The sequence below is a fragment of the Gracilinanus agilis genome, unplaced genomic scaffold, assembly GCF_016433145.1.
Source record: "Gracilinanus agilis isolate LMUSP501 unplaced genomic scaffold, AgileGrace unplaced_scaffold21407, whole genome shotgun sequence".
Classification (NCBI taxonomy): Eukaryota; Metazoa; Chordata; class Mammalia; order Didelphimorphia; family Didelphidae; genus Gracilinanus; species Gracilinanus agilis.
In genome coordinates, this window is record NW_025352924.1 from 1 (window position 1) to 10530 (window position 10530).

Genomic DNA, 10530 nt, shown 5'->3' on the forward strand with positions numbered 1-10530 from the left:
CGCCTAGCAGCGAGCGAGGCCCCACAGCCAATGGGAGCATGGTCGTCCCCTGGGCCCGCCCCCTCCCCTCCCTTTTCTGGGGCCGCCGCTGCTGCTGGTTGAACAGAGCAAGCGGAACCGTGCAGCGGACGGACGGCCGGCCGAGGTTGGGGCCGGCTGCGCGCGGAGGATGGAACCCGAGCCCGAGCCGCCGTGCGGGTAACGCGGGGTTGCCCGGCCCGGCATGGCCCCGGGGGAGCTACTGACCTCCGGCCCCGCGGCCCCCTCGCAGGTAAACTAGGCAGGGAAGTGGGCGTGGGGAGAGGGGCAGCATCCGGGTGGGCACCCTTGGGCAAGCGTGCGTGGGGCCCGCCAGCTTACCCGTGCGCTTTCCCTGCGGGGCTCTTTTTGCGTCCCCCAGGGCCGGGCCCCCCTCTGGCTGCGTGCCCACGTGGGCAGCCTGCTCTTCGGCCTGGGCTGCGCGATCCAGCGGCACTGTGGCAAGGTGCTCTTCGTGGGGCTGCTGGCCTTCGGAGCCCTTGCACTTGGTCTGCGTGGAGCTGCCGTGGAGACGGACCTGGAGCGCCTCTGGGTGGAAGGTGAGAAGGCTTGGTCTGGTCTTAAGGGGAAAGGGTGGACGAGGCATAGCCCTGGGTTTATGGGCCTTCCAGCTGACCTGTCAAACACCCGCCAGCGTGGACTTCAGTAGCAGGACAGGCAGGAGCAAAGCTCCCCTTCCTAGTGGAAACGTAGTTCAAAATGGTGTCTTTGTTTTTAGTAAGTTGGGCTGGCTCCTTCTTTCTCTCTTCATTCATGGTGGTTCTCCCCACACTGCTCCTTCAGTGGAAAGGTGGCATTCCTGCCCCCCTCCTCCAGGTGGGAGTCTCCCCAACCCCTTTATCAGTGGTAGGGTCCAGAACAGATGGTTCTTTCCCAGTGTGCTCGCCTCCTTCCAGCCTGGAGAGCCTCAAAGTGCACTTGAGCCCCAGAGCTGCCTGGGTGGTCCCAAATGGCTCTTGGATTTCCTGCCACAATAGAAGCCGCCTTCCTCCCCCTCCCCTGCCCAGCTCTGTGGGGCTGCTCCCCTCCATGCAGCTCAGTTGGCCCCCCCACCTGCTTCACAGGCTCAGCAAGGGGCCTTGTTCTTTTCCTAGAGGAAACTTTTCTCCCACTGGGAGGGGTTTTTCTTTTTGGTCCAGAGACAGAATCCCCCTGAACCACCTTGGCTCTTCAGCCTAACTGGCAGAAGAAACATTACTCTTGCCCGACCCTCTACTGTTCAGATTTAGAGGGCGAGAGAGTCACAGTCCCCAAGTCCCCCACCTTCAGAGCTGTTCCAGCCCTGAACAACCTGGTCTGAGGCTTTGTTCTAGAGTCCCCTCTCCTTGCCCAAAGAGGGGAGTCCCAGGAGTCTGACCTACCCCATCACTTTCTTTCCCCCAAGCTCCCAGGGAGAGAGATCAAAGCCACTTTGGGGACAAATGGGGACTGGTTCCTGGGGCCTTCTGGATTGGGAGGAGCTGTTTCTCCAGCAATTTTCTGTTTGGTTCTCCTATATCTTTAAATGGGTGCCCAGTACATGGGCTGCTGTTCCCGTGGCCTCCAGTTCTACGTCTATACATGCCTTTCTGTCTTGCCTGGTTATTCAGCCTCCCGGGCCAGCCCACAGTTCTCCCACTTCCCACTTCACTCTTGGCCATCACATCCAGCCTTGTATCTGTCTTGTAGCTATCTCACAAGGCACGCTGACTTTTCATGGCTCTCCCCAGATATTCAGCACTTCTCTTTCATCCCTGTCCTGCCGACTTGCTCACTTGCAGGGTCTCGTCTTCTCTCCACCACACACACCCCAGGGTTCCTTTCTGACTACCTGAGGGCCTGGAGGAAAAAGACAAACACCCTTAACAGTCTAGCATGTGGTCTAGGAAAGGAGAGCCCAGGGTAGCTATGGTGGAAGTGTGAGTTACTAGCATTGTGGGCTGCCTCTGACCTATAGAAGGGAAGGAGGGAGGGAAGAAAGATTTCTTCCCATAAGAAACATTTCTTTAGCATCTACTATGGGCCAGGCACTGGCTAATGCAAATATCATATCATTTGATCTTCCCATCAACCTACCCTCAAGAGAGGTACCATTATTATTTCTTTTACGGTTGAGGAAACTGAGGCAAGGTAAGGGACATGCCCAGAGTCCCTCTGAGTGGGAGGCTGGATTTGAATTTAAGTTTTCCTGGAGCCCTGGGTTCCATCCACTAAGTACCAGCTACCTGATGACTAGTGGGCACTGTGATAGCATGAGAGCTACTGTAACTGCTGAGGTGGCAACATAAAGGTATGTGGGTAAGGAGCCAGGGGATAGTGATGAAGGAGTGGGGAGAGGCGTCTCCATTGTCCAGGAGGAGCAGAGAAGGGGAGAAGGTATGTCAAGTCCGTAGCTACAAAGACCAGAAGCAGAAAAGGGAACCTTAAGGTGAGGGAAATATTAGGAGCTAAAACTAGATAGGGTCAACGGAAGGATGAGGGCAGGTCTTCTAAGGCCTCAGGTTGCCAGACAGGAGTCTGGACTATGATTGTAGCTCGTAGAGAGTCACTGAAGATCTTTGAGCAGAGGAATTAAGGTCAGAGCTGAGCTTTAAGTAGGGAAAAGCCAGATGGGACAGGAATATGATGCAAGGGTCCCAGTAGAAGGTATTAAAGACCCAAACTGGGGTGGCAACAGTGGCGATGGAAAATCTTGGGTGGTCTTTCTGGGAGGGAGGGTGGCATTCCTGAAGCCTGGAGGCATAGTAGGGAGGGGCCAGAGAACACCAAAAGTGCTAAGGAGGGGAGGGAGAACTGGTTTGGGGTATTTGGGGAAGCCCTGCCTATGGAAAAGGCTTCTCCTTGAGTTATGCGCCCCCTCATGGCCTCCTCTGCCCCTCCTTGCCCTAGCTGTGTTAAAGGCCCTGGTAGGGTCCTATGTCTGGGTGCTAGGAGTAGTAAGGAGCCTGACGTAGGGAAGGGAACATGGTGTCTCCCACCCTTCAGACAGCATGAGTCGTAAGAGTCACTTTTTGCCTGAATGAAGGCAGCACTAGCAAATTTCTGGATCCATCACCCATTTGTACCTGTGATGAGCCTAAAGACACCAGAACCCCTGAGCCCCAACCAGGCTGGCCCCACCACTCATTGTGCTGAAGGGCTTTGCAATATCTAGAATCACTGGAGTATGTTGTAGAGAAGAGAGGCACTCTGGATAGCCCACTCCCTACCCACCTAGTTTACAGCTGCAGAGACTGAGGAATAGAGGCACCTTGTGACTGATCCAGGGTCACTTAGCTACTTAGTACTGAGGGCAGAATTTCAACCCAAATCTTCCTAATAATAGCAAACAGTATCTTTTTTAAATGCACAAAGTAATTTTCACATCTGTGTATATAAATTCATTTGATTTTCACAACCACTCAGTGAGTGGGTGCTATTATTATCACTCCCATTTTATAAATGAGTAAACCAGGGGCAGCTATGTGGCACAGTGGATAGAGTGCTAGGCCTGGAGTTGGGAGGAGACACTATCTAGCTCTGTGACCTTGGGCAAGTCACTTAATCCTATTTGCCTAGCTCTTGCCCTTCTGTCTTCTGAGTTGTTACTAAGTCAGAAAGCAAGGATTGCTCTGTTTTTTAAATAAGGAAACTAAGAGATTAAAAGTCTTATATGGGCTCACACACTTAGTTTTGTCTAAGGTAGGATTCAAACTCATGTCTTCTAACTCCAAATTCTGGGCTCTATCCACATTAGCTTGGAGAAGAGATAATCCTTGGGGTGAGAGGTGAAAACCCAGAGGAACATGGCATCTGTGTGTGAAAATCACAGGACCCTGGGGAGCCATGGAGGAATGAACTAAGGGGAAAGGGGACAGTTCCAAAAGGCAGCCTGAGACTTGGTGTTAGGAAAAGACTTTCTGATTGTTACAGCTGACCCAAAGGAGAGCTGGCAGCCTCAGGAGGTGGTGAGCTTCTCATTTCTGGAGGTGTGTCAAATAAGCTAATATTTGTATGCTAACAGAACCTGGAGGCTAAGTGGTTAGGGCTGTGGGCTTTAGGGGCAAAGGCTGGACAGGATACTTCTGAGGTCTGTGTTGTTGGGGTTCCCTTCATCATTGTCTTTTCTGTCATTCATCTCTTTCCCCCCAATTTCAATCTTTCCCTTTCATTCACTGCTTCTTCCCTGCCCTCTGCCCAGAAGGGACTTCATTCCTCCCCAAGATCAGTGCCCTCCCTGTGTGGCCTCTCCTTTTATTCACTGCCTATCCACCCTGGTTTCTGCCTTCTTCCCGGTTCTATCATTTAAGCATTCCTCAGTCGTTGGCATTGTGGCTGCCCCTGCTGCTGCCCCCACCCCAGTCTGTTATTCTGCCTCCTAGAACTTTTCTGGAGCCCTGAGTTCACCATTGTTGTTCCCTCAATCAGGCAGACTCTCTGTGGCCCCCATTTGGGGTTTTCTTGGCAAAGATCCACCAGCCTATTTTACAGAGCCTCCTTCTTTCTGACCTCATGAGCACCTCCTCACCTCAGACTCTCCCCTCCCTCCACATCCTTCTATAGCCCCCCTGGTCCCAGAGCTTACACGCTCTGCTTCTCAACCTTCTCTGGCTCCCCAGTGTTGACTGAAAAAAAGCCATGGGGCTTCTTAGTCTGGATTCCAGGGTCTTACACAATCCATCCAGTCTCATTTCTCCCTCCCAGGGCCATTGGCACCCAGGATGGGGCCTCCTTACCCTTCTTTGCCCAGTGGCCTCCACCTGCCTGCTGGTGGAACTCCTGCTGATGCCTTGAGCCAAGCAGTGGTCCTGGCTGGTGTCCATCTCATCCTTGGGCCATGAGGTGGGGGAAGTGGATGCATTCTTTGGTGTCTGGGGGGTTCTGTCTCTGCTAAGCAGCAAACTTCTGAGGAGAAGAGTCAGCCGGGTCTCTTCTACCCCCATGCTTGGGGCAGGGCGCTGACTATAGACTATGTAGGACACCACACAAAAAAGGGACATGATTCTGGTGTGTGCAGTGGTGCCAGGGCCATGGCATTGGGGCTGACCTGGCACCCTCCTCTATCGGAGACAGTGGGCAGCAGGGTGAGCCAGGAGCTGCGCTACACAAAGGAGAAACTTGGGGAAGAGGCCGTGTACACATCCCAGACCCTAATCCAGACTGCCCGCCATGCCAGCGAAAACATCCTCACCCCTGAGGCTCTGGGTCTCCACCTTCAGGCCACCCTGGCAGCAAGCAAAGTACAAGTGTCACTCTATGGAAAGTGAGTCTACTGGGGCCTGGACCATACGGGAGGGAAGGGGGTGCTGTGGGCCAGGAGGACCCAGAGCTGAGGTGGGGGGCCCTGGGATGGGGAAGAGAGCCTCGATTCAGGGACACCTCCTTCCTACCCTTCTGTCTTCCCGTGCTTCTAGGTCCTGGGATTTGAACAAAATCTGCTACAAGGCAGGGGTCCCTGTCATTGAGAATGGGATGATTGAGAGGGTAAGTGGTTGGGGGAACCAGGAAGGATCCCTCCACCATGCTTTGGGCAGAGGTGGCAAGGGTGGAAGAAGAAAGGTGGGCACCTCAGGCCAAGGGGCCTGACCAGGGTGAACTTTTCCTGGCAGATGATTGAGAAACTGTTTCCCTGTGTGATCCTCACCCCGCTGGACTGCTTTTGGGAGGGAGCCAAGCTGCAGGGGGGCTCTGCATACCTACCGTGAGTGTTGCTACCCCTCTTCTTCCCCTTCCTGACCACCCCACTCCTGAGCCAGGAAAGGTGGCCCAGGGCTACTACCGGGCCTCCTCTTGTCTGAGCGTGGTTGGGACTGGTGCGTGGAGCCCTTGGCCAAGGGGCTGTAGCTGGCATTTCTGTTTCCTGCCCCTGCAGAAGGGCCTGGGGTCTTCCCCAACCCCATGGGCACAATATATGCCACACTGTCTCAGGCCAGCGCTGCAGGCAGAGGTCTGTGTGCACCTCTAGGCATGTGGGCACTTGTGAGAGGAGTGCCATGGAGCAGCCCCTCCCTGGAAAGGTACCCATCCTCCACCCCCTGCTCTTGCATCTGGAGGGCAGAGCCTGGGCTCCCCTGCTCTGTCCTCTGTCCCCCCGAAGAGAGGAGACAGAATAAACAAATCTGGGGGGAACCAAGAGCCAGATGGAGGGTCAGGGTAGGGGTGGGATTCACGGCTCTCCTCCCCTTTTCTTTGCCTAGGGGCCGGCCTGATATTCAGTGGACCAACCTGGACCCAGAGCAGCTCCTGGAAGAACTAGGCCCCTTTGCCTCCCTCGAGGGCTTCCGGGAGCTGCTGGACAAAGCCCAGGTGGGCCAGGCCTACGTCGGACGGCCCTGCCTGCACCCTGACGACCCTCACTGCCCAGCCAGTGCCCCCAATCACCACAGCAGACAGGTGTGTGAGTGTGGGAGAGAGGGACCAGGAACCCCAACCCCAAGGGCCACCAAGTGCACCCCACAGCAGAGCCCGGGTGAAGACAGCTCCCTCTTCTCCTTGCTTCCCTCGAGAGGAGTTTGGAATTTTTCACTTGAGATTTAAATGGGAAAGTAAGAGAGGAAGAGAAAGACAAAAACCTAAAAGGGAATGAGTGTGTGGAGCCCAGGCCTGGCCCCGCTGCCCTCACCCACCCCAGATGCCCGCCCAGGCTGGCTCTTTTTCCAGGTCTGGGGCACTCCTAGACTAAGGACATTCCGAATGAGACCAGAAAGTCTGAGAACTCGTGGCTAGGCCATCCCAAGCCACATCTTCCCAAAAGGAGAGTCGGTCCCTGTGCCCACCTCCCTGGGCAAAAGAGCCAACCCCCCTGGTCTGCCGGCAGGTCCCGGACATTGCTCGAGAGCTGAGCGGCGGCTGCCATGGCTTCTCACGCAAGTTTATGCACTGGCAGGAGGAGCTGCTGCTGGGCAGCCCGGTGAGGAGCCCTCAGGGCCGGCTGCTCAGGTGGGGAGCCCCAGAGGGTGGGGGGGGCGCGGGGTCCCTGCAGCTCAGGGGCTGCTCAGTGGGGGCACGGGGTCCTGAGGGCTGGGGGGCGGGACAGGCAGCACCCCTGGGCAGCCATCGTGATGCCCTCCTTGCCCCTGCCCTCCCCAGTGCTGAAGCCCTGCAGAGCACCTTCCTGCTCATGAGTCCCCGGCAGCTGTATGACCACTACCGAGGAGACTACGAGACCCACGACATCAGCTGGAGCGAGGCCCAGGCCGGTGCTGTGCTCCAGGCCTGGCAGAGGCGCTTTGTGGAGGTCAGTCGGACGAGGGGGAGGCAGGCTGGACGTCCCTGGAATGCCACGTCCTTGGCTGGGGGCCCTCTGACCACCTGATCCTCTTCACGCCTCTTTTCAGCTGGCCCAGCAGTCGGTGCCCCAGAATGCCTCTCAGCAGATCCACGCCTTCTCTGCCACCACCCTGGATGACCTCCTGCGCTCCTTCTCCGACATCAGTGCGGTCCGTGTGGCCGGGGGCTACCTCCTCATGGTAGGTGGGCCGTGCCCCCTCGCTCAGGGCTTTCTTGGGGCGGCGACGGCCTAGCGCCTCCTGACCCCTCCTCTCTCTCTCAGCTGGCCTACGCCTGTGTGACCATGCTGCGCTGGGACTGCTCCAAGTCGCAGGGTGCTGTGGGCCTGGCCGGAGTCCTGCTAGTGGCCCTCTCTGTGGCCTCTGGCCTCGGCCTCTGCTCCCTGTTGGGGATGACCTTCAATGCTGCTACGACTCAGGTAGGACTTCTCCCCAGGCCGGCAGCTCAGGGCGGGCCTTGAAGGCTCCTCCAGCCTCTTGACCCCTCTCTGGCCCTTCCTGCAGGTGCTCCCGTTCCTGGCCCTGGGCATCGGCGTGGATGACATGTTTCTGCTGGCCCATGCCTTCACCGAGGCCCCGTCTGGCACCCCCCTGCAGGTGAGCCCCGGCTGGCTCCCCTCCCCTCCCCCGATCTCGGCACCCAGCCCTCGCGGCCCCTCACCCACAGCTTCCGTCCCTGGCAGGAGCGGACGGGCGAGTGCCTGCAGCGCATGGGCACCAGCGTGGTGCTCACCTCCGTCAACAACCTGGTGGCCTTCTTCATGGCTGCGCTGGTCCCCATCCCTGCCCTGCGGGCCTTCTCCCTGCAGGTGAGGGTCCCGGGCGCCCGCAGGGGTGGGCTGGGGAGGGGAGCTAGGGGAAGCCCGAGCCCTCCCCTCACCCTTCCTGCGCCCCTCCAGGCCGCCGTGGTGGTCAGCTGTAACTTCACGGCCGTGCTGCTCATCTTTCCGGCCATCCTCAGCTTGGATCTGCACCGGCGCCATCGGCAGCGGCTGGACGTCCTCTGCTGCTTCTCCAGGTATGGGGGTGGGCCGGGGGCTGGAGCACAGGCACCCTCCCCCCCTGGTTCCAGCTCTGCTTTGGTGTTTGTCTGTCTGTTTGTTCTTTAAACCCTCAACTAACGTCTTGGAGTCAGTACTGTGTATTGGCCCCTTGATGGAAGAGTGGTAAGGACTAGGCAATGGGGGGTTAAGTGACTTGCCCAGGGTCACACAGCTGGGACGTGTCTGAGGCCAGATCGGAACCCAGGACCTCCCGTCTCTAGGCCTCCACTCTCTCTCCATCCACTGAGCTAGCCAGCTGCCCCCTCCAGCTCCGCTTTGTGACGGGCCTCCAGCCTCAAGGCGGTGCCATCCCGGAGCCTGCCCGGCGTCCCTGCCTCGGTACGGGCTGTGACGGGGCTGCTCTGGGCCTTCTCTTGCAGCCCCTGCTCATCCCGCGTGATTCAGATCCAGCCCCAGGAGCTGGGGGAGGGCCAGATGGCCCGAGGAGGGGCTCACCTCACCACGACGGTGCAGGCCTTCGCCCGCTGCGACACTGCAGGCCAGCATGTGGTCACCATCCTGCCCCCCACCACGCACCTGGGCCCGCTGCCCGCCGAGCCCCTGGGCTCCCAGCTCTTTGGCCCCATGGGCTCCACGAGAGACTTGCTGGGCCAGGTGGCGGGGCCAGGCCGGGGCCAGGCGTGCCGGCCGCTCCCTTGTGCCCGCTGGAACCTGTCTCGGTTTGCCCGCTGCCAGTACGCCCCGCTGCTGCTCCAGCCACGAGCCAAGGTACGGAGACGGACGCCCCGGGCTTCGCCGAGCAGGCCGAGGGCCGAGAGGGTCGGCACCTCGAACCCCTGCCCGGCTCTCACAGGCCTTCTCCCCCCCCAGGGCCTGGTTCTGGTGCTCTTCGGGGCCCTGCTGGGCCTGAGCCTGTACGGAGCCACGTGGGTCCAGGACGGGCTGACCCTGACGGACGTGGTGCCCCGCGGCACCAAGGAGTACGACTTCCTGGCCGCCCAGATCAAGTACTTCTCCCTGTACGAGGTGGCGCTCGTGACCCAGGGCGGCTTCGACTACGCCCGCTCCCAGCGGGCCCTGCTGGACCTCCACAGCCGCTTCAGCGCCCTCAAGTCCGTGCTGGCGCCGCAGCCTCCGCGGAGCTGGCTGCATCGCTACAGCGCCTGGCTCCAGGGTGAGGCCCGGCTCCGGGGGGAGGCCCGGCTCCGGGGGGAGGCCCGGCTCCGGGGGGAGGCCCGGCTCCGGGGGGAGGCCCGGCTCCGGGGGAAGGCCCAGCTCCGGGAGGCGAGGGCCGGGCAGAGCTCAGGCAGAGGGCTGGGCAGTCGCCCTGCCCGACCCTCCAGCGAGCCGTCTGCCCTCTCCTGCAGGGATCCAGGCCGCCTTTGACCAAGACTGGGCCGACGGCCGCATCACACGCCACTCGTGCCGCAATGGCTCCGAGGACGGGGCCCTGGCCTACAGGCTGCTCATCCAGACAGGAGACGCCAAGGAGCCCCTGGACTACAGCCAGGTGAGTGAGGCCTGGGCCGGCGGCAGCGACAGCCCACGGAGGGCCTTTTGTCCCGCAGGTTTCCCAATAAGGGCGGCTGCTCCTGGGGAGGGGTTTGGGCCGGGCCGGCCTCAGGGAGGTTTGGGGCCTTGCTGGGGGAGGGAAGGGTCTGCCTTCAGCCCTCTCTTCCCCCCCTAGCTGGACAAGCGGAAGCTCGTGGATGCGGATGGCCTCGTCCTCCCGGAGCTCTTCTACGTTGGGCTGACCGTGTGGGTGAGCAGAGACCCCCTGGGCCTGGCCGCCTCCCAGGCCAACTTCTACCCACCTCCCCCCGAGTGGCTCCACGACAAGTACGACAGCGCGGGCGAGAGCTTGCACAGTGAGTGAGGCGGGCCTGGGGTTGGGGGGACAGCCGGGAGCCCGTGTCGGCTCCCCGCTCACCCCGTCTCCCTCCGCAGTCCCCCCGGCCCAGCCCCTGGAGTTCGCCCAGTTCCCCTTCCTGCTGAGCGGACTCCGACAGACCGCAGACTTCGTGGAGGCCATCGAGGGGGCCCGGGCCGCCTGTGCCGAGGCGGGCCGAGCCGGGATACGGGCCTACCCCAGCGGCTCCCCCTTCCTCTTCTGGGAACAGTACCTGGGCCTCCGGCGCTGCTTCCTGCTGGCCGTGTGCGTGCTGCTGGCCTGTACCTTTGTGGTCTGTGCCTTGCTCCTGCTCAGCCCCTGGACAGCTGGCCTCATCGTGAGTGCCCCC

The 10530-nt window shown here is 59.9% G+C and overlaps 1 protein-coding gene across 1 annotated transcript; it reads left to right on the top strand.

The window, feature by feature from the left end:
- Nucleotides 1-223: 223 nt before the first annotated feature.
- PTCH2 (patched 2) lies at nt 224-10518 on the top strand (the record flags this gene model as incomplete). The annotated part of the gene is made up of 18 exons (XM_044683438.1): nt 224-271; nt 401-578; nt 5071-5260; nt 5412-5481; nt 5607-5698; nt 6195-6390; nt 6815-6936; nt 7087-7234; nt 7335-7466; nt 7550-7705; nt 7791-7883; nt 7970-8095; nt 8186-8304; nt 8710-9058; nt 9161-9464; nt 9658-9800; nt 9978-10158; nt 10238-10518. Coding segments are annotated over exons 1-18 (2928 nt in total), but the record flags the coding sequence as incomplete, so codon positions are not given.
- Nucleotides 10519-10530: the final 12 nt, after the last annotated feature.